General features: G+C 42.4%; 1 protein-coding gene and 2 pseudogenes across 1 annotated transcript; all 3 read right to left on the bottom strand.

The window, feature by feature from the left end:
- Nucleotides 1–4003: 4003 nt before the first annotated feature.
- Nucleotides 4004–5803, bottom strand: LOC144307671 (N-chimaerin pseudogene; annotated as a pseudogene).
- Nucleotides 5804–12663: 6860 nt separating this feature from the next.
- On the bottom strand, nt 12664–14251 carry LOC144307686 (ubiquitin-conjugating enzyme E2 variant 1 pseudogene; annotated as a pseudogene).
- A 1691-nt stretch (nt 14252–15942) lies between these two features.
- On the bottom strand, nt 15943–17187 carry LOC144307669 (L-lactate dehydrogenase B chain). The gene has a single exon (XM_077887604.1). It carries the CDS (start codon nt 16635–16637, stop codon nt 16155–16157), a length of 483 nt encoding a protein of 160 aa, XP_077743730.1. The 5' UTR covers nt 16638–17187; the 3' UTR covers nt 15943–16154.
- Nucleotides 17188–23698: the final 6511 nt, after the last annotated feature.

The raw sequence follows: 23698 nt of genomic DNA, 5'->3' as shown, positions 1-23698 counted from the left end.
TAATCAGAAATCGGCTCATAACAATGTAACCCTGCTTTGTGCCCGCCAAAACTGCGCGCCTATTCTGACCAAAGTAATAGGCCAGCTCAAATGGATACTATAGGGTAAGGTGTAATTCAATCAGCCACCTGGGTGTGGACCGACATGACTGTGCAACTTTCTGCGTATCCCATGGGCCACTGGCCCCTATAAAGCTGCTACGCCTCTTAGTCTCGGGGTCCAAGTCCCTGCTCCGCTGTGTCGGGTGCACTTGGACCCAAGCTCCAGCTTGTAAATAAACCCTCGTGTGTTTGCATCGGTGTCGGCTCCTTCGTGGTTTCCCGGATTCGCAATCTTTGGCACAACAATATTATACCAATATCAATTCCCTGGATTTTATATTTTACTATAATTATATAAGATATCATAAAATCTTTAAAAAAAAAAAAAAAGGGATCCCTGGGTGGCGCAGCAGTTTGGCGCCTGCCTTTGGCCCAGGGCGCGATCCTGGAGACCCGGGATCGAGTCCCACATCGGGCTCCGGGTGCATGGAGCCTGCTTCTCCCTCTGCCTGTGTCTCTGCCTCTCTCTCTCTCTCTCTCTGTGACTATCATGAATAAATAAATAAAATCTTTAAAAAAAAATTATATAAGATATCACAATTTGGAGAAGCTTGGTGGCAGGTACTTGGGCCTCTATGTACCACTTTTGCAATTTCCTGTGAATCTATAATTTTTTAAAAACAAAATGTTAAAAACCAAAAGCTACTATAGGTTTAGAGTTTCAAAAAGTAGCGTCGGTAAACTTAATCACTAGAATCATTCTGTGTAAGTTGCTTTCCGTGCATAGCTGGAGTAGTTTATTTTTTTATTTTTATTTTTTAAAGATTTTATTTATTTATTCATGAGAGAGAGAGGCAGAGAGAAGCAGGCTCCATGCAGGGAGAAGTCTGCTCCATGCAGACTCCATCCCGGGTCTCCAGGATCACTCCCTGGGCTGAAGGTGGCGCTAAACCGCTGTGCCACCCGGGCTGCCCTAGCTGGAGTAGTTAAAGAATTCTTCTTTTGGCAAGTTTTGCAAACATGTGCTCAAAGTAAGTGTACTAGTGCTTCTTTTTAAAATTCTGACAGTTAGGAGAGCCTGGGTGGCTCAGTCACTTAAGCATCTGGCTTCTGCTTAGGTCATAATCTAGGGGTCTTGGGCTCTCTGCTCAACAGGGAGTCGGCTTCTCCCTCTCCCTTTTGTACTCTCTCTCTCTCTCTCAAATAAATAAATAAATAAATATTTAAAATAAAATGAAATTCTGACAGTTATTTTTATGATACATTTTAAAATAAAATTATATGCACATGGTAAAAAGATACTATGAATATTTTTTAGACCCTAAAGAACTTTTGCTTATATAGTTTACAGATCTATCAATATTTACTGTTTTGGAAATCAAAACTGAAAATAGCTAAAAACATTTATTAATTCATAAAAAATAATAGTAAGTGACTACTTAACATATTTTATTAAAATAACTGTTTTCCAAAATAAAAAAATAATTTTGAAATGTTTTATATATTTGAAAATCTCTTTAATGTCTGCCTTATACAAGACAGTTTGCTTCTGCATTGTGATATGATTGTTTTGGTCGAAGTATACAAAAAACCCCCCAACCTTTTGGAGATATGTACCTGGAAAAAGGAGGATTTCCTAGACCTTTAAAAGGGTCTTAGGTGTCAGCTGTCCTCAGAGTCCTTAGACCACACTTGAGAACCACAGTGCTGGAGATACATACTGAAATATTTACAAAGGAAATATTAGAATGTCTGCAACTTGAATTAAAATACTCTGAAACATATATATAGTACACACATATGTCAATTCTCATAAGCAGTATATTCAATATTGTCCCTGAGTTAGGGACAGATAGGGCTATGAAGGGAAAGATAAGGAAAAGGCCCAGAGTCAGGCTCCCACAAATCTCGGGGCTCCCATAATTCCCAAGGACACTGAGATGCAACAAAAACAGAGATAAGGAAGTAAATCTGCCCCCCTGGCTCCAAAATGCTAGGGGGTATCTTCCTTTGATGGCTATTAAGTAATCACTGAGAGACTCAACAGTCATATGTCATTCACTCAAGACAGCATAAGAAATCTCAAGGCGAAAAAATGAGTGGGAAAAATTAGGGTTGACAAAACATGAGAGACTCCTAAATCTGGGAAACAAACAAGGGGTACTGGAAGGGGAGGTGGGCGGGGGGATAGGGTACTGGGTGACAGGCACTGAGGGGGGCACTTGATGGGATGAGCACTGGGTGTTATATGTTGGCAAATCGAACTCTAATAAAAATAATAATAAAAGAAATCTCAAGGTTATCAACTCCCTAGTCAGGTTTTCTATAAAGGGCCGGCCAAAAAAGTCCTCAGTGGCAACTCTCACTTCTGGGAGCTTTTTCTGTATCTTTGCCTAATAACTTCTGTCGCTTTACTCACTCTGTTTTGTCTGTCAGATTCATTCTTCAACTCTGTGAGACAAGAACCACTCCTGCTTTATTACCACAAGCAGTGAACTAGCAAATACTGAGCCATTGATCCTAGTGAAAATGCTGAATGAGGTTACCGCAAGCCCCTGATCACATTCCTATCAACCAACCAATATATAAACTTGTTTCACTTGTGTTTCTCTTTTAAGACAACTTATCTTATTTTTCTTAAGTTAATGACTTATACATAGCATTTGTTTTTAATAAAATACTAGCTGAGAAGAGTTTAACATTTTTCTGATCCTGGGTAACATGACCTTAAATTTCTCTGGCTCTCAGCCTTACTTACGACATTGCCTACTATGTTTTTAAAAATTCCATTGTTTCCTCATGAATCCACAAATATAGCTGCTTTTCCATAGCTTCATTAAACACAATAAATATTATTTTAACACTTTCTGAAGTGGCATCACATATAGATTAACAAATTTCTTTTTTTTAGATTTATTTATTTAGTCATGAGAGATACAGAGAGAGGCAGAGACATAGGCAGAGGGAGAAGCAAGCTCCCCTCAGGGAGTCCGATGTGGGGCTTGATCCCAGATCACAGGGTCATGCTCTGAGCTGAAGGTAGACGCTCAATCGCTGAGCCACCCAGGCATCCCCCAAATTTCTTTCTTGTACTGCATTGTTAATACAATAAACTGAACTCACAGCCAATAGCACTATAGCTCATGCATGAATGAAGCTTATCTCATACATGCATTTTCTCTTTATGGTATATCACAGTCTTCTTGCTGTATCAGCTACTGACCCCCTGTTGACTCCCTTACATTCATTGAGGTATATGGCATCCCAATTAATTTCTACTTCTCCACCCCCAAGTTTTCCCATTATCTTAAGTGATTCCAAGTCTCAATTTTTACGCATCTAACAGCCTGGCCTCTTATTCCCTGATCCTCTTATCTCCAATGACCCCTCTTCCATAGTCATACCTTGAACTTTGTGATCACCTAGAATTTTCTTTACCCTTGAGACAATGAACTTTAGTCTACTACTATCTCTCTAGCTCATTCCCTCTCTTATTCCCACTGTCCCAACGCTTCAACCTTATTAAGACCTCCTTGATTCCTCTACTTTTCTCCTAGCACAGCTTCCCATTTCCTTGTTTATTTAGCTTATGTCTTACAATTGCTTCAACCTCTCTGACCAATATTCTCATCAAATCTTGCCCACAAGACCTCAGCTCTTAATTTACCCAAGAACTATCTTCTCTATCTTTTTTTAAGGTTTTATTTATTTACTCATGAGAGACACAGAGAGAAAGAGAGGCAGAGACACAGGCAGAGGGAGAAGCAGGCTCCATGCGGGAGGCCCCATGCGGGACTCGATTCCTGGACTCCAGGATCACGGCCTGAGCCAAAGGCAGACACTCAACTGCTGAGCCACCCAGGCATCCCCTGTCTTCTCTATCTTATGTTTTGGCTTCTAAGCACTGATAAAGTATTATAGGTATGACAATTAGTGTCATCCATTTTTGTGGTTTTCTTTTTTTTTTTTCTTTTTTTGAAGTCACGACAGATTTACTCTGCGAAACATGCTGAATTACCACCACAGACTACCCGGGAAAAAGAGGCGGTGCAGGCTTGTTGTCTCCTTTGTGTGGGGTTCCCTTGCCAAAGAGGAGGCTAATCATGCAATAGCTTGAGTTTCTCTTACCATGATAAACACCCAGGGTTACTAGAACTGGAGAGTGTGTGTTCACTGTTTTACAAGGACAGCTGAGTGGTGCTACTAAGACAATAGAAAGTTCTTCATTTTAATCTGGCTATCTGCCCACACTTCTAACCAAGAAAGAATTCAGCTATAAGAGCCAATTAAATTACTATAAAACATTCCTTTATCTGTAAAACATTTTTTTTCCGGCAAACTAAAATTTAAAATAAAATGTCTTCATTTTTGATAAGCAGCTCCACCACCAGTCTCTGGTATCGTATAGCGTTCACTGCCGCCATTGCGTCCAGCTCTGGAGATCTCATAAGGGTCGGGCAGAACATGATGCCAAGGTTCTCTGCATTCATAAGATTCTCCTTTTCGTGGAGGGTCACTCTCTTCAGGTGTGCCATGAGGTACCGCAGCGTTTCGCAGTGAGCCGGCGGGGGTGGGGGGCAGCAGCTTCAGTGCCTCGTGAAGGGTTTCCAACTGCTCGTCAGGATCCAGAATTTTGGCGGACTCTATAAACTTGGGGTAGGCGTCATACATGATGAGTGGAATTGGTAGATCCCTGAAGTACAGTTTCAGCGGGCCGGTGATAATGTTACTGTCTTCATATATGTTCAGGGAAATATCTGCTTTCTCGCCATCTCTGTGAAAAGCCATCTTGACATCTTCAATTAAGTCACTAAATCCTGATACTAGATACAGTCCTTCAGAATTAAGACTTCTAGGTTCAATTTCCCTGATGCACATGTCCACCACCATTGGTCACTTAGTGATATGGGCTTTCACGAGTGTTGTAAGGTCACAACTGTATACCTTCTTGACATGTTTCAAGCCTGGCTTACAGTCATTTGGGACCATCTTGGAACACTGCTTATGAACATTCAAACCACAATCTGCACATTTCACTCCCTGAGCAATGAGACCCCACATGAAGTTAGCACAGTATTCACACCAGTGTGGCCCTCGGAATGTATGGACCTTGAAATTGTGAACCTTTTCATATTTTGGAATTTGCTCGTTTTCTTTCAGAGTTGCTCTTTTAACAAGTGATGTCAACCTTTACTCTGACACCCCATCCTGGCCTGTAGAATATCTCTCATCATGTGTCTCTTTCAGGACTGGCATATGTTTTTGGTATGCTGGCTCTCTGTTTAAGGTTGTGTATCCTATGTGCTCATAAATTGGGTTTATTGTCATCTTGGCAATGTATTCTGCTGCCTTGGTTTCAATATAGAGGGTAATCAATCCATCAGTCACCAGATGATGGATGGACTCAAAGCGCTTCTCCCCAACGAAGTGCTTTCCATCGTAGTACAGCCTGAAGTTTCTGGTTTGACTTCCAAATCTTAAAGCCAAAGTGTAGGTTCCCGGCTGACGCTGGCTCTCACGAATAAGGTAACTCCCCTCAGCCACACTCAAGAGCTGGTCTGCTTCTTCTCGGGAGATCATGCCATGAAATTCTCTTCCATAGTATTTGGTCTGTTTTCCACCTCATTAGTACAAGTGATTCTTCGAGGATGAGGGGCTTCCTGTTGCAACTGATACAAGTAAGATTTCCAAACAGGAGGTCTATATTCATCTGTATCGAACAGGGTCAGGGCCATTGTACCGGCGCTCGCCGGCTGCTTGCCGCCGCCTCCGCCGGCGCATGCGCTCCTCCCCGGCCGCCCGGAGATCAGCGCAGCGGCCCGGAGCGTTGGCACCTTGGAGGGCGCGGGGAACCGGAGGGGCGTGGTGGGGCACGGGCGCGCGGGGAGGCTGCAGGCCGGGGCCCGCTGCAAGAAAAAGTTCTTTATGCCTTATTGTCGGGCGCACCCGCACCGGGGCAGATCCGCTACCCCGAGGCGAGCCGGCACTTGTCGCTGCAATCTGTGCGCCTCGCGGAGTGCGTGCGGGCGGGAGTACCTGCGAGGCGCGGGGCTTGGCCGCGGTGGCGGCGGCGGCGGCGGCAGGGAGGAGAGGAGCAGCCTCGCGGGGCCCCGGGCGGGGCGCGCTCACTGGGCATCCCGCGGCCTCGCCGGCGCCATCTTGCGACAGCGTCTTCCCCCCACTCGCCCCACCGGATCTCTCTGTGGTTTTCAACCTAATAATACTGCCTGGAAATCCTCTCTCACAAAGCGTTAGGCAGTTCCTGCCCTCACTTCTCACAGCAGCTCTTCAAATTGTCACTATCCTTTAGCCCAATACTTATCCCTGCTCTCAATATTCTCAGTAGACAGAATCGGCTCTAAGTTAACAGAGGAAATATAAAACTAAGGGTATGAATTCAAGTCATCTCCTGGTCTAGGTTAAGTGAATAAACCAGACAAAGTGCCTCAGTCAACCAATTCTTGAAAGATCCACTGCTGTCCAATGAACTATCACATATTCTCTCAGATTCAGTACATAGAAAATGGTCTTGGTCTCGCATTTTTAAAGACCAAGAGGGTGACAGACACCTATTTTAGAGGCTAAAGTGTCCCACTACCCTTGTGTCCAAGATCAGCACTTCCACTGGGGTTTTATTTATTTATTTATTTATTCATTCATTCATTCATTCATTCATTCATTCATTCATGAGAGATACCCAGAGAGAGGCAGAGACATAGGTAGAGGGAGAAGCAGGCTCCCTGCAGGGACCCCAATGCGGGACTCGATCCCAGAACCCTGGAATCACCGCCTGAGCCAAAGGCAGGCGCTCAACTGCTGAGCCACCTGGGTATCCCCCCGGGGTGGATCCACTGGAGTTTTACATCTCATACCTTCCCTTCTCAGAAACCTCATACATCAGCCATCTCCTCTCTCTTCTTCATCAGAGAACTTCTTTCTCTTAGCTCTCTGTCTCTACCGTCTTTAAAAAATGCTACCTCAAACTTATGAGACCTTCCAGCTGCCATTTATTTGATCCTTCCCTTTCCAAGCTTCTTGGAGGTATGACATGCATTTATAGTCTCCATTACTTCAATGCCAATGTTCCAGATATACATCGCTGCCTGTGTAATAGACCAACCCAAAACTTGGGGCCGAAAACAGTAATCATTTTATTACACTCACTGTATGGGTGAGAAATCTGAGCAAGCCCCCTGGACAACTCTTCTGCCCCATGTGAAATCTACTGGAGTTATTCAGTGGCATTTAGCTGGTGGTTAGGTTGATCTGGAAGGTCTGAGATGGTTTTCTTCATGCCTGGTGCCTTAGTGGTAATATGTGGGATGCTGGGCACAGCTAGGTTCTCTTCTCTCTTTCTCTCTCCATATCAATTCATGATCTCTCCATGGGATCTCTCCAGCAGGGAGACCAGACTTCTTACATGATTGCTCAGGGCTCTAAAAGAACAAGGCAAACGTTGCAAGGCTTCTTTACAACCTACCCTTGGAAGTCAAGCAGCATCATTTCCCTGCATTCTATCAGTTAAACTTATTTACAGGACCCACCTAATTCAAGAGTAGGGGATGACATAGGGGAATGATTATTGTGATGAATGGTTAATAGGAGCCACATGTTAAAGTCTACCACAGCCATGCACACCTCAATCCACTGCAATCTGGCAACACTCCTTGCCACACCACTATTATCACGATCACTGAGGTAAAGATCTCTTAGTTGTTAAATCCAATGTACACTTTTCAGTACTTGCTTTACTTGCTTTTTCTGCTGAATTGGGCCCTATTGTCCACTAACTCTTTCATGAAACTCTCCTCCTCTGGCTTCTATATACTACTTTTTTAGTATACCTTTAATTTTTTGTTTAAAGATTTTATTTATTTATTCATGAGAATACACAGATAGGAGAGAGAGAGAGAGGCAGAGACACAGGCAGAGGGAGAAGCAGGCTCCATGCAGGGAGCCTGATGTGGCACTGGATCCCGGGTCTCCAGGATCATGCCCTGGGCTGTAGGCGGCATTAAAACGCTGAGCCACTTTTAATTTTTTAAATTAAAGGGGCTGCCCTACCTTTAATTTTTTTTTACTTTTTGTCAGTCTCCTAAATTGACTCATTTCTTATGCTCTCCCCTTGACTACTGGGCTTTGTTATCAATTCTCTTCTCACTCTGCACATGCTATCTGGGTACATCATCTACACCTATGGCCTTATATATTACTTATCTACTGAGAATTCCTCAATTACAGGAATTTCTCAACATCCCAGATCTCTCTCCAGTCCCCCAGACTCATATGTACTCTGACATGGGTGGTACTTCAAACATAGCCAAAGCTGAATTCATCTTCTCCCTTAAACTTGCTCTGTTTCTTAGAACCTCTATCCTATATTGACCATCATTCCAGATGGCCAAGGCAGAAACTTGGAAGTCATCTTAAACTTACTCTCTCTCAAATCCTCATTCATATATCTTGTTACCAATCCCTGACCATTGAACATGCTATGAAGCTCCTCAATTTATCCACTCTTCCCCATTCCAGATATTACATCTGGTAGAGGACTGAGTAGGGATCTTGGCCTGTTACAAGGATCTATAAATTGTATAGAAGTTATAGTTCACTGCAATAAACTCAATATCTTTAATTTTTTTTTTAAATATTTTATTTTTAAGGAATCTCCACACTCAACATGGGGCTTGAACTCACAACCCTGCGATCAAGAGTTGCAGGCTCTACTGACAGCCAGTCTGGCTCCCCTCAAATAATGTCATTTAAAAGCAGAGATGAGGGGGTTATTCTGTATGTTGGTAAATTGAACACCAATAAAAAAAAAGAAATCAGCAGCAAAAAAAAATAAATAAATAAAATAAAAATAAAAGCAGAGATGACCAAGAGATATCAGGATAGGGGACACTTAAGAAGTGAAGCTCCTCATGCAAAGAGGCATTCAGATTGGTGGTAGCAGGATTCTGCCTGTCCACAATGAAGTTATTTCAACTCATGGGAAAGCCTACCTAGAGGCTTATTAAGCCCCCCCTGAACCTGTCATCCTGAAACTTCATCATATTTAGCTTACCTAGTCATAAAAACTACTTTTATCAAGCCACATCCAGGTCCTGGGTACAATTTCTTACTACCTCACTAGAACATTCTTGCTATATTGGCCACAGGTTATATAAAAGTGACCAGTTTCTGACTTCCACTAAATGACCAAGTAGCTTCTATCAAACTCACCTCCCCTCAAATGTATCAATATACTCTGGATAAGATAGTAAAATCAACTACCTGAAAGTACTGGCAAACAACCCAAACCAGGCAGAAACTAGAGCAGAATCTATACTTAAAAGATAGGATTAGAACTAGGTGGTATTCCCATTCTTTAAAGCTTTTAGCCATAGGGCAGGCTTCAATAAGTGGGTAAAACTGAATCTTTATCAGAAGGCAAAATTCAGAATTTCAGCAGCTGAAATATATGGGGCAAAATCCTGGAATGGAGAGATCCTGACAGGTGGAGCCCTCAATTCTTTGTATAAACTCTGTCTAAATCTCTGGCTGGCCTGTAAACCATGCACACATGGGGCAGTCTCCAAACATCCTCTAAACCTAAAAGAACTGAGTGGAAATTTTAGCTGCTGCTTACTACCAGGGAGACTGACTATGGAATTTGAGTTCAGTCAAGTTAACTGCCTGCTAAAACAAACAGACAAAAATCAGTACTCTTCAGAGGGACATAATAGGATCCAGATTCTCTACAACATGTCTTCTACAATGTCTAGGAGACAAATCAAAATGACTGGATATGTCAGAAACAGAAAATGTGACCCAATAGTGAAGGAAAAAGGCAATCAATGAAGACTGCTGCAAAACAATCTAGATACTGAAATTAGCAGGACTTTAAAAAAATATTTATTTATTTGAGAGAGAGAGAGAGAGAGAGAGGTGGGAGGAGTCAGAGGGAAAAGGAGAGAGAGAGAATCCCAAGCAGATGCCCTGTTGAGTGGTAAGCCTGCTACAGGGTTCAACACAGGGATTGATGGGGGCTTGAAGAGGGGGGCTTGACAGGGAGGGCTCAGTAGGGTGAGGCTTGATCTCATTATCCCTGAGACCATTACCCAAGCAGAAAACAAATCAGATGCCCAAACAACTGAGCCATGCAGGCACCCCTGGAATTAGCAGGACTTTTTAAGCAGCCATTATAACTATGGCCAAAGACATAGTAGAAAATATGCTCATAATGAATAGTGATCAGTTGCATCCTATCCATGTAAAGATAACCAGCCTGCAGATATAGGCAACTGGTTCAAGGTGTAGAAGAAACATGACAAGCCTGGCCAAGAGCTAAAGTAACCACTGACATCATCTTAATTCAGATACTTCTTGTTTTTCATCTACACTATTAAAACTGTCTCATAAATCATCTCCCTGCTTCTGGTTGCTATTTAGTATGACCCCCTTAACACACACACACACATACACACACACACCCTAAACACATCTACAATGATTCCACAAATAACTTTTAAAACATAGCTTAGGGATCCCTGGGTGGCGCAGCGGTTTGGCGCCTGCCTTTGGCCCTGGGCGCGATCCTGGAGACCCGGGATCGAATCCCACGTCGGGCTCCCGGTGCATGGAGCCTGCTTCTCCCTCTGCCTGTGTCTCTGCCTCTCTCTCTCTCTCTGTATGACTATCATAAATAAATAAAAAAAATAAAAAAAAACACAGCTTAATCAGGATTTTAATTGAAAGGGACAGAAACACAACTTTAATTTGAGCAAAAGAGAAATTTATTGGAATTCTCATATAATCAGAGGAAGGACATGGATGTAGGTGGGCCTCAAGGACAACTAAGATCAAACACTTGAATACTGATAGGAATCTACCACTCATCCTACATGTTGATTCAGTCTCTCAGCTAAGCTTCCTCTCTGTGGCTGTTAAAGGGCCTATGAGCAGTTCCTGGCTCTTAACACATCTCCTAGCTATACCACAAAAGTGGGACACAATATTTTTCCCCATTCAAGTTATCAAAATATTGAAGAGAAGAATTCTCATTGTTCTAATCTAGATCACATGCCCATGTATCAACCAATCACATCAACTACTATGATTGGAAGCTCCCACTAGAACTGCATGGCTGGACAGGAAAGAAGTAGCACCCACCCCTACCAAAACAAAGGGTTTTGTTTCCAGGGTAAGGGAAAGACACTGGGAAAACAATAAAGATCTACCAGATCTGCTGTGTTCTCTATCTCAATTGGTGGTAACCCCACCTTCCATGCAATCATTTATGGCAGAGTCCTGGAATTTCTCTTACAGCAGAGAATACTAGTTGTCCCCAGTATCTATTCTCCCCCTTTCCTCCACTGGGCATTCTGCTGCTTGGAACATGAATGTGATGGCTGGAACTCTCTCTTGTACCATGAGGGAAAGTGTCACACTGTGGAGATGAAAGGACATTAAGTTCTTCAGGGTTTAACATGAAGGATAAATGAATTTCTATCCTCTTTAATCCAGTTATTTTGGATGTCTGATAACTCACAGCTGAGACTGATCCTAACTGACAACCCCCTCACTCTCCAGAGTGATCAAGGCAAAATAATCTATAAATTAAGAGTGGCATGCAATGAACCAGGTTAGAGTATGTTAGTGCCAACCACTGAGAGTTGAATCTATGCTCTGTAGTTTCCTAGCTCTGTGATCCTCAGCAAATTGCCTTTTTTCTCTGTACCTCAGCTCCTCATCTATAAAATGAGGTTAATAACATTATCTATATCATTGGTTGGTTGTGAGAATTATGGAAGATAATTCACATGAGCACTGAGAATAATGCCTGGCATATAAGTGCTCAATGAGTATTAACTATCATTTTCAATGCCTGCCAGTTTTACCTACTAAAGTTCTTTTTTTTTTAAATATTAACGCACACTTTCTTTTTTATTATATTAAAATCAGGCAATGGTCTGACAATAAAAAGGCTGCTTATGGAATACTGTTATGTTCATCTTTACTTACAGGATGTTAAATCCTTAGAACTAAGGTATCCCCAGGAAAAGATTAATGGAAACATCGATTGCTTTTCAGACTTGATAGTTGCTGCTTCAAAAGGTGGTTTTACACAAACACTAAATTAAAAAGAAAATCTTTAGAACACAATGAATCACTTTTATTTCTGTATGCATCCACATCTCAGCATTTAGTGGTCCTGAACAGAAAAGTGGAAAAATGCAGCAATTTGCCAGGAAGTCAAGCCCGCCAATTTCGGGGATCTGCTGTGCACACTGAGTTCTTTCTCTATCCCTGCTGAGGACCATGAGACGCAGCAGCACCAAAACCAAAGTATGCACCAAATCCAAGGTTCTTTTTGTTCCAGTTGTCAGATTCCAAACTAGACCCAAATGGATTGTAAGATGACCACATGAGAACCCTGTTTAGGGATGTCTGGGTGGCTCAGTGGTTGAGTGTCTGCCTTTGGCCCAGGGCATGATCCTGGAGTCCCGGGATCGAGTCCCACATCAGGCTTCCTGCATGGGGTCTGTTCTCCCTCTTCTGCCTGTGTCTCTGCCTCTCTCTGTCTGTGTCTCTCATGAATAAATAAATAAATAAAATCTTTAAAGAAAAAAAAGAGAACCCTGTTTAAAACTTCTTCAATTGTTAAAAGCAAAAGCAATTACAGGAAAAGAAAACAATTCATTCAGAGGGATTGTGTGTGCTTACAAGTGTCTTCTGTGGCCTTTCTCCAAGTTTTACCACCAAGCACTTTGAGAGCTGGAAGGTCTGAGTACCCCTGGTGACTGTTCTTTTCACTTTATCAAAACCTGAGCTAAAAAACAGCATAAGCTGATGATGACAGCAGAGGGTGGCAGGGCTGAGGACCCAATATTCATTCCCAGGCTGGTGGAGAGTGAGTAAATGTGGTTCCAAACTAAACAAGGGAAGTCAGAGACTCTTTCCAACCTTACCTGATGGCTTCTGGCCAAAGCAAGAAGTATTGGGTGGTGATGGTGCAAAAAGGGACTTGAGGGGGAAGGAAAAAGCAGCACCCCTCAATTAAGGTGGGGGAGAAGATATGGGGAAAGCCCTGAATTCCTCACCAAAGGCCAATTTCAGAGGGGAGCAGAGGGGTTACGATCTATGCTTTGGCCGAGGGTGGTCATGGGAAGTGGAGAAAGGATGATGGCTTGGAGAGGGGAGGGCATCATTTAAGACTTAAAAAAAGAAACCAGGGGTGCAGCTGCACCCCTGCACATCCAGCAGTAGTCCCACAGGCTGTGACCTGAAACCTTCACGCCTATTCTAGCAAGCCACCCCAAGCTGGAGGGCTGTTGCAGGGATGGAGGGGTGGGTGGAGGGAGGAAGGGAGGGAGCCAGCAAGAGGAGAAGGGGAGAAGGCAGAGACCCCAGGCCATGTAATCAGCAGCAAGGTGATTGTGTGATGTGTCTTTTCACAGTTGAGTTAGATGTGCCCCACCGGTTATGATGGGAATCAATTTAAATATACTTTCTTGATCCCAGAAATTCAACTATGTGGACAGTGGTTACACTTGACAGGATGATTTGTTATAGCACAACTTACATATTTCAAATGGACAAAAAAATTAGCATTGTTTACAGTATCTTAAGATAAATTGCCTTTGAATGGGAGCTTCCTTTCCAGTACTTTTGAGGTCTACAAGACGTATCTAGAAAATGTACTACTGTGGAAAATGACTGCTTAAATCGAATGGGTGGGGAGGGGGAGGTCCTGTGGTTTCTCTTTTTGATTAATTGCTGTAACACTGTCCTTCGGATGGCTGAGGGAGTTTCATGTTTTCTTTAGACATCATTAGGCGCCGGAGCTCTTGCAGGACAACTTTGATGCTATATGAATTCTGCCATTTTGCTAGCACGGATATGACTCTTGGGTCCACCATTCTATTAGAACTATTAACTCCATTCATATTAATTTTTGTCACAAATCTTACAAAGGGGGGTGCTTCTGGATATTTAGGTCCACATTCTATTTTAAGGCTGTATATTTGGTTTTCATAAATTGTTCTTGGAAGCCCAATTATCATCCCTGTCCATCTTGTAAGTGTCATATCGTCATCATCTTCTAGACCCCAGCTAACTGTGCCATCTCCTACTCCTTTCTGGCCTTCTTCCAGTTCTTCTAACAGTCAAAAATTGCGAGGAACTTGTACTCCCGAGCCCGTGGTGGCTGCCATCTTGCGTCACTGTCGCTCCTAACTACTAAAGTTCTTAAAAGACAGTCCCTACCTTCACTGCCCAAGAGCCACTTTATTCTGCTTGAATGAGCCCTGCTTCCAGTTCCATTCCTCCACAGCATCTTCTACGATGTCTCAGCCTGGCCTATCTAGAACACCACGATCTGTCTAGGTCACTCCTGTTTTTTGCTTGTTTTGTTTCAAAGATTTTATTTATTTGTTTTAGAGAGAGAGCACATGAGGTGGAGGTGTAGAGAGGGAAGGTGAGGGAGAGAATCTCAAGCGGGCTCCAAGCTGAGTGCAAAGCCCCATATGGATCTTGACCTGAGCTGAAACCAAGAGTTGGATGCTTAACTGACTGAACCACCCAGCTGCCCTGGGTCACTCCTATTTTAAACTCCTTGATAACTCCCCATTATCTACAGAATGAAGCATTAACTCCTTAGCCTGGTGACTGAGGGGTGTGTGTGTGTGTGTGTGTGTGTGTATGTTGCCCTTTCGGATGAGGCCTTTCTGGGCTTATTTCCTGTCACTCCTCCACCACCAACCACACCCTAACTGCACTGAACTATTCTCAACCACTATCTCCTTACCTGCCTCAAAAGTGTCAACCACCCCCACTCCCTCCCTCTTGAATTCTTTCCTCCCTTGGCTTCTTTTTTTTTTTAAGACTTTATTTTATTCATGAGAGACGCAGAGAGAGATGCAGAAACATAGGCAAAGGGAGAAGCAGGCTCCCTGCAGGGAGCCCAATGCAGGACTTGATCCCAGGACCCTGGGATCATGCCCTGAGCCAAAGGCAGTCATTCAACCACTGACCCACCCAGGTGCCCCAACCTCCTTTGGCCTCTGTGGCAACATATTCTCCTGGTTTTCTTCTAGTATCCCTGGCTATTGCTTTTCCATCTTTCTCATGGGTTTTTCATCCTACAACTCTTTGGTAAGTTTCAGGGTTCCCTCCTTAGTCCACTCCCAATTTAACTGCAGGTCTTCTCCCTGAGTGATGGCATCCACTGTCAGGCTCTCAAGCTCCACCTATATACAGTGACTCCCAGATCTTCACTCCTGACCTCTTGTTTGAGCTCTGGTCTCACACAACTTGAGTTACCATGAAAATCTTATCATGCTACTGCCCTACTTGAAACTCTTCACTGGTTCCCACTGCCCAAAATTATTCCTCCCCCCACAGTTGTTAAATACCTACTATGTACCAGGGACTATGCTAGATATTAGGAATACAATGTTAACCATAAAATGGCCCTTATATTTTAAGGAATTTGCCATCTACCTGGGAAGACAGATATATAACTACATATTAGTAGCATAACGTGTGAAGTCCTGTGACACATTCACAGAGCATTACAGAAACACAAGTCTGAGTTCCCTGAGAGTAAAGACTTGTGCCTTCCTAAGCTTTGTATCCTCAACACCTAGTACTAAGTCTGATTCAGTAGATAATTGTTTTTGAACTGGAACAGATATCTCTGATCCTCAGGTTCTCTCCATGTAAAATGGAGTTCACATATCAAATGAATGCAATCTATGGGTCTTGTTTGGACCCTAATTTGAATGAAGTAAATGCGATTTTTAACAATGAGACTAAAACCAGGTAAATTTAAACACTGGCTAGATATTTAACGATGTTAAGGTATTATTGCTTGTTATTTTAGTGTTGTAATAGTACTATGTTGTGTTAAAAAATCTTTTTTTTTTTTTTTTTTACGGTAGTTAATTTTATTTGTTCAAGGCTCATATTGCAAGCATTAAACCAAGCATGGGCTTTGATTTTGTGAGCCCAGATTCACATATTTAGGAAGATAAAAGCAAACTGTGATCCATGTATATGGATGAAAAACTAAAGGCTCACAGTTAATTACATCATGGTTTTAAATTTCTACAGCCTAGAAGCCAGAAGTCACAGATCTTTTAGGTCTTTCTGGATATCCCACAAGGTATCTGCACTTTTCTTGAGCTGGGCAACCTCATCATCCTTCAGCTTCTGATTGATCACACTGGTTAAGCCCCGAGTGTTCAGGATACACGGAAGACTCAGGAAGACTTCGTTCTCAATACCATACATGCCCTTCACCATTGTTGACACTGGATGAATCCTGGAGAGATTTTTCAACATGGATTCAATGAGATCAGCCACACTTAATCCAATAGCCCAGTTGGTATATCCTTTTAGCTTGATGACTTCATAGGCACTTTTAACCACCATCTTATGCACTTCCTTCCAATTTTCACTGTCGTTGTCTGTTCCCATTTCTGGATTCAGTTCCTGAAGAGAAACACCTGCCACATTCACTCCACTCCACACAGCCACACTTGAGTCGCCATGTTCTCCCAAAATCCATCCATGGCAGCTGCTGGGATGAATGCCAAGTTTTTCAGCCATAAGATAGCGAAATCTAGCAGAATCCAGATTACACCCACTTCCAATCACACGGCGCTTGGGTAGTCCACTTAGTTTCCAGGTAACATATGTAAGAATATCCACTGGGTTGGAAACTACAATTATGATACAATCAGGACTGTACTTGACTATCTGAGGAATAATGAATTTGAAGACATTAACATTCCTTTGCACCAGATTGAGGCGGCTCTCTCCCTCCTGCTGGCGGACTCCTGCAGTCACCACCACAATCTTAGAATTGGCAGTCACAGAGTAATCTTTATCTGCCGCAATTTTAGGTGTCTATAGAAATAAGCTCCCATGCTGTAGATCCATCATTTCTCCTTTGAGTTTATCTTCTAAAACATCCACAAGGGCAAGTTCATCAGCCAGAGACTTTCCCAGAATGCTGATGGCACATGCCATACCAACTTGTCCAACACCCACTACAGTGATCTTATTGTTTGGGATTGCAGCCTCTTCTTCTGCAACTGGTGCAATCAGTTTTTCCTTAAGAGTTGCCATTGTGCCCCAAGACTAGTGGCTGTAAGGGTAGCTCGAAGGAGACCAGGTTAGCAGCGCGCGTCTCCTCCGGCGCAGGATCCGCAAGGAGACATGTTAAAAAATCTTAATCTTTTATAGGTATGTAAGAAATATTTAAAAATGAAAGAATACAATGATATATGAAATTTATCTGAAAATAATCCAGTGGTGTTGAGTGGGGGTATAACTAAAGTACAACTGGCCACACTTATGTTAATACTTGTTTAAGGGATCCCTGGGTGGTGCAGCGGTTTGGCGCCTGCCTTTGGCCCAGGGCGCGATCCTGGAGACCGAGGATCGAATCCCACGTCGGGCTCCCGGTGCATGGAGCCTGCTTCTTCCTCTGCCTATGTCTCTGCCTCTCTCTCTCTCTCTGTGTGACTATCATAAATAAATAAAAAAAAAATAAAAAAAAATACTTGTTTAAGCAGAGTGATGGATAAAGTAAATGACAAAATTAATTTCTCAGGGGTTCATGGCAATTCAATGAAGTGATTATATACAATTGCTGATATAGCGCTTGCTGTTTCAAAAATGATAGTTTTGCTTCTCCCCTCAGCCATTTAACTCCATTTCTGGGGGTGTAGCAAAAGAAACAGCAAGTCAGTAGTATGGGAATTAGAAACCCAACATCCAAAGAATTGAAAACATACTCAGCATAATTTCTCTCCTCTGCTCAGTAAAGACAAAATGGCTAAGGGTGTCAAAGGTCTCCCAAGAAGCCTTGGGCAGGAATGGCAGTGCTCCAAGACCAGCAGAACACTGGAAAAGAAATCATAGCTTGAACTTCCGTAGAGGACAAAAAAACTGCTGCAGACATGAACATGAACTCTTGGCTGGAAAGGGTTGGTTTTGTCCTCTGCTGCTTGAATCCCTTGACAATACTGCCATCCAGTGGCTCTCTAACACTACTTTGCCTTTCGCAGATGCAGTCAGCTCTTAGTTCTGCAGGGCAAAAATTCTGGAAGGGAACAGTCCCTCTCAATGAAATGTTACTTGAACTGCTCAAAGTTGAGCATATCATATCATAACCCTCATATCAACAATGAACAAAGCTAGTTGAACATATAAACAGAGAATTAAACATGTAAACAGGAAGTTAAAATAGCTATATTTCCACCCACGATAAAAATAATAGCTATTTAACATTTGTTGCACACTTAATATATGCCAGGAACTTATCTAAGTTTTTTATGTATTATGCTTTAACTCACTTAACTCTTAACAACAAATCCATGAAGTATATAATATTATTATCCTTATGCTACAGATGAAGCAACAGAGCCACAGACAAGTTAGGTAAGTTGGCCAAGGTCACAGAGCTAGGAAATGTTAGCTAGAGCTCAGATTCAAGCTTGACCTGGGTCCAGAGTGCATGCTTTAGTTTAAGAAAATACTATTAAGCCCATGCCACTTCCCAATGCCTGTTTGATGATTGAATAAATAAAAACCTTGGACCTCTGAAACCCAAGGAAAGAAAAGCTCAGATAGTAGAATCTCCTAGTAGGTTAAACTAATCAAGACCTCATCATTTTGAATCTCATCTAGTCCCTGGAGTTCTCTCTGTTGGATCACTCCCTCTTTCAAACCTTTTGCCTCCAAAATGAGTGCTCTCCCTTTAATGTGTTGTGTTAAATATAAACAAAAAACACCCCATATAATTCTTCCTAACATGAACAAAACATGCTGGCATTTTAAAAAAATGCTACCAAATTCTTTTTTTTAAGATTTTATTTATTTATTCATGAGAGACACACACACAGAGAGAGGCAGAGGGGAAAGCAGGCCCCATACAGGAAGCCTGATGTGGGACTCGATCCCAGGTCTCCAGGATCACACCCTGGGCTGCAGGCGGCGCTAAACCGCTGCGCCACTGGGGCTGCCCAAATGCTACCAAATTCTAAAAGTTAACAGAACAGAAATAGGGGCCATTGAATGGCACAGTTAAGCATCTGACTCGATTTCGGCTTAGGTCATGATCTCAGGGTCATGAGATCAAGTCCAGCATCAGGTTCCATGGATCCTGCTTAAGATTCTCTTTCTCCCTCTCCCTCTGCCCCTTCTCCTGCTCACGTTCTCATGCCCTCATTCTCTGTCTCTCAAAAAAGAAAAAAAAAGAAAAGAAATAAAGCAATCGTAGAGCGCATTCAAAAACAGTTCAGATTCTGACCACACCTATGTGGTTTCCAGGCTTTGTGCATTTCAGCATCTGGATTTGTGGCCGGACTCAGAGATAAAAATATGGCTGCCTTTTGGTGAGCACTTACTCCATGCAAGGCAGGGCAATGAAGAGAGAAAAAGAAATAAAAAGCATCTATATTGGAAAGGAAAAAGTAAAACTACCTCCATTTATAGGTGGCATGGTCTTGTATACAGAAAATCCTAAGAAATCCACAAAAATACTATTATAACTAACAAATTCAGCAAAGTTGCAAGATACAAGGTCAACTACAAAAGTCAACTGCATTTCTATACACTAACAATAGCACTCCAAAGAGAAAATTAATAAAACAATTCCATTTACAATAGCATAAAATACTCAGGAATTAATTTAATAAAAGAAGTGCTATACTGAAACTAAATATACAGATATTCCATGCCCATGGATCAGAAGATTTAATATTGTTTTTTGTTTGTTTGTTTGTTTTTAAAGATTTTATTTATTCATGAGAGACACAGAAAAAGAGAGAGAGAGAGAGAGAGACACAGGCAGAGGGAGAAGCAGGCTCCATGCAGGGAGCCCGATGCAAGACTCAATCCCAGGACTCCAGGATCAGCCCCAGGCTGAAGGCGGCGCTAAACTTCTGAGCCATCAAGGCTGTCCTATTATTGTTAATATAATAATACTCCACAAATGGATCAGCATATTCAATGCAATCTGTATCATAACCCCAGCAGTCTTTTATTACAGAACTTGATGAGATGATCCTAAGCTTCACATAGAAATAAATGCAAAGAAGCCAGAATGATCAAAACAATCTTGAAAAAATTAACTGGGACAACTCACAGTTCATGATTTCCAAAATTACACCAAAGCTATGGTAATTAAGACTGGTACTGGCATAGGATAAATATATTGATTAGTGGAATAGAGTTGAGAATCCAGAAATAAACTCAGACCTTTATGGCCATTGATTTTCAACAAGGGTGCCAAGACCATTCAACAGGAAAAAAAGTCTTTTTAACAAATGGTGCTGGGACAACTAGATATCCACATGCAAAAGAATGAAGTTAGACTCCTTTACACCATACACAAAAGTTAACTCAAAACAGATCAAAACCCTAAATGTAAGAGATAAAACATAAAACAGAAGAGAACACAGGTGTAAATCTTTGTAATAGTAGACTAGCAATAGTGTCGTAGATATGACTTCAAAAGCACAAGCAACAACTTGTAACTGAGATTGTTTTTAGTAAAGGATTAAAACAAACAAACAAAATAAAACTTTTGAAAACACTTAGATGTAATTCCTTAAGTGCTCATGTTTTGCTTCTCTAACATCTATTTGTTACATATGTGGGGTACCACTCACATCTCTCCTCCAGCCTTCTGCTGGTACATACAAACAAGGGTCTGATTTAATAACTTTAATGATGATAATAACAGATATTACTTACTGTTTACCAGGCACCATCCTAAGTGCTTTACCTACATGAACTCTGAAAATCTTTCTAACAACTCTCTCCTCTATTTTACAGATCAGGAAACTGCAGCATAGATAGATTAACAACTTGCCCAAGTCATCAAAACCTATAGAGTATGGAGCCCAGATTCCAACACAGGAAGTCTTGCTCCAGAGTCTGTGCTCTTAATCTGGGCAGGCCCCCTTAATTCCTCAGATGGAATGGTTCTTAGAAACCATGTGGTTTAGGTCTAGACTGAGGTCAAAGTGGTATTCTTTTTTTTTAAGATTTTATTTATTTATTCATGAGAGACACAGAGAGAGAGAGAGAGAGGCAGGAGGGAGAAGCAGGCTCCATGCAGGGAGCCTGACGTGGGACTCCATCCCCGGTCTCCAGGATCACGCCCTGGGCTGAAGGCAGGCGCTAAACCACTGCGCCACCCAGGCTGCCCCCAAAATGATATTCTTACTCTTACTCCCTCTGCTACACGTTTTATTATTTTATTATTTTTTATTATTATTTCTTAAATATTTATTTATTTTTTTAGTATATTTTTTACTGGAGTTCAATTTGCCAACATATAGCCTAACACCCAGTGCTCATCCTGTGTTTTATTTTTTTAAACAGTATTTCATTTTATTTTATTTTTTTTTTTTAATTTTTTTATTTATTTATGATAGTCACACACAGAGAGAGAGAGAGAGAGAGAGAGGCAGAGACACAGGCAGAGGGAGAAGCAGGCTCCATGCACCGGGAGCCCGACGTGGGATTCGATCCCGGGTCTCCAGGATCACGCCCTGGGCCAAAGGCAGGCGCCAAACCGCTGCGCCACCCAGGGATCCCTTATTTTTTAAGTAATCTCTCTGCCCAACGTGGGGCTCAAATTCATGACCCTGAGATCAAGAGTCATGTGCTCTACCAACTGAGCCAGCTGGCATCCCTGCCCCAGGTTTTAAATATTAGAAATTGTATCTTCAGGTACCATAGACAGTAGGGGGGATAATTTTCCTATGTAAATTTGTTCAAATCACTTTGGCCCTGGGGGTGGGAGTCAGGAAGAGGAAATATTACAGTAGAGCTAAGGAAAGACTATCTTCTTCCCAACCCAAAAAGCAAAGGTAAGAAAAACAAAAGACCACCAAGCTACAGGAGGAAGAATTTAGATTGAGGGGGCAGGGGATTCCCTTACTGAGGCTTGAGATAGGTGTTACCAGGATGATAACCACAGGCCAGTGAGTACAGGGGCCACAGAGTGTGGTTTTATCCATACTATTTCCTGTTTTTCAGCCACACTCATGGCCTCCATCACGTGGGCTCAGCTCCACTGAGACCACACAGCCTCCTGGGCAACCCTGGCCCCTGGCCCCAGTGTCTCATTGTAATGTCAAATAGCAAGGCCTATAAAAGGCAGCCATAATAATGAGCCCTGCTCTTCTTTCATTTTTATTTATTTATTTATTTATTTATTTATTTATTTACTTACTTACTTATTTATTTTGGAAAGGCAGACTGCCACATGCAGCACCTCATTTGGATGTGTCTGGAATCTTGGAAGCTTGACTACCCTACGTTTTCCTACAAATGGACCTTGAGAGCTTGTTTGGAGGTTCTAGCAGGGGAGCGCAGCTACTCGTATACCCTTGACCAAAGAACGGTCCTCCTCTATCGGGGTGCGGGTGCGCAGCTTCGGGAGGGACGCACATGGAGCAGTGAGGGAGGAAGGGAACACCCTCCTAGCCAGCCAGATCAGCCAAATCAACCCTGGCGATCAACGGGGTGACAGATGTCGCAGCCAGATCGCCCTCACATCCTTTTCATTTTTATTTTAATGAAATAGTAATTTTACTAGAAAATGTTTATATAAAATCAAGACATTTTGTGTGTAGCACATCACATTTTTTTGTTATCAGAACACTAATGCAAGAGTTCAGTAGGAGCTGCCTCTTGGTCCTCAGAATTGCAATCCAGGGAAAGACAAAGTGTACAAGAGAGCAGTGAAAAAAAAACAAATGCAGAAAAATCTTGGGTTTTCTGGGTATGAGTTTTTCCTTCCTTGCATCAAGACAATGCAGAAGGGGATGCTTGAGTGGCTCAGCGGTTGAGTGTCTGCCTTTGGCTCAGGGCATGATCCCCGGGTCCTGGGATCGAGTGCCACTTAGGGCTCCCTGCAAGGAGCCTGCTTCTCCCTCTGCCAATGTCTCTGCCTCTCTCTGTGTGTCTCTCTTGAATAAATAAAATCTTAGGGAAAAAAAAGGACAATGCAGAAGAAAAAACTTGTGATAGGCAGACAATACCCACACCCCTAAAGACTGTTGTCATCATCTGTGTACATGAATGCCTACTTACATACATCACTTATTGTTTCAAAAAATATGTATCAAGTGTGTATTATGTGCCAGGCACTATTCTAGCCACTGGGGATGCAGCAGTGAACAAAACAGACACAAAGTTTTTCCCCCATGAAGCATACTACTTCCTCCTGCTTTTCTTCTTCCCCCTTTTGCTCCTTTTTCTCCTTCATCTAGCGGAGAATATCAAGCTGTGAATAAAGAGATCTGAGTTTTGGGACCTAGTTCTGCCACTAATGTGAAGATACATTATCTTTACTAGCATCTCTAGGCTTAGGTGCTCTCTCTACAGATCCTGATGATGAAAACACCCATCACGGAGCTATGGTGAACCCACAAATCCAATACATACTCTGTTTTCCAGGAGTTCACAGACCAGCAGAAAGGCCAGACATGCACCCAGATAACTATAATGCAAAACTGAAGATTGAAGGTGACAGAAAAGACAAACAGGGGGACACATGGGTGGCTCAGCAGTTGAGCACCTGCCTTGGGCCCAGGGCGTGAGACACAGAGAGAGAGAGGCAGAGACACAGGCAGAGGGAGAAG

The sequence above is a fragment of the Canis aureus genome, chromosome X (genome assembly GCF_053574225.1).
Source record: "Canis aureus isolate CA01 chromosome X, VMU_Caureus_v.1.0, whole genome shotgun sequence".
NCBI classification, from domain to species: domain Eukaryota; kingdom Metazoa; phylum Chordata; class Mammalia; order Carnivora; family Canidae; genus Canis; species Canis aureus.
This window is presented reverse-complemented; position numbering and strand designations above follow the sequence as displayed.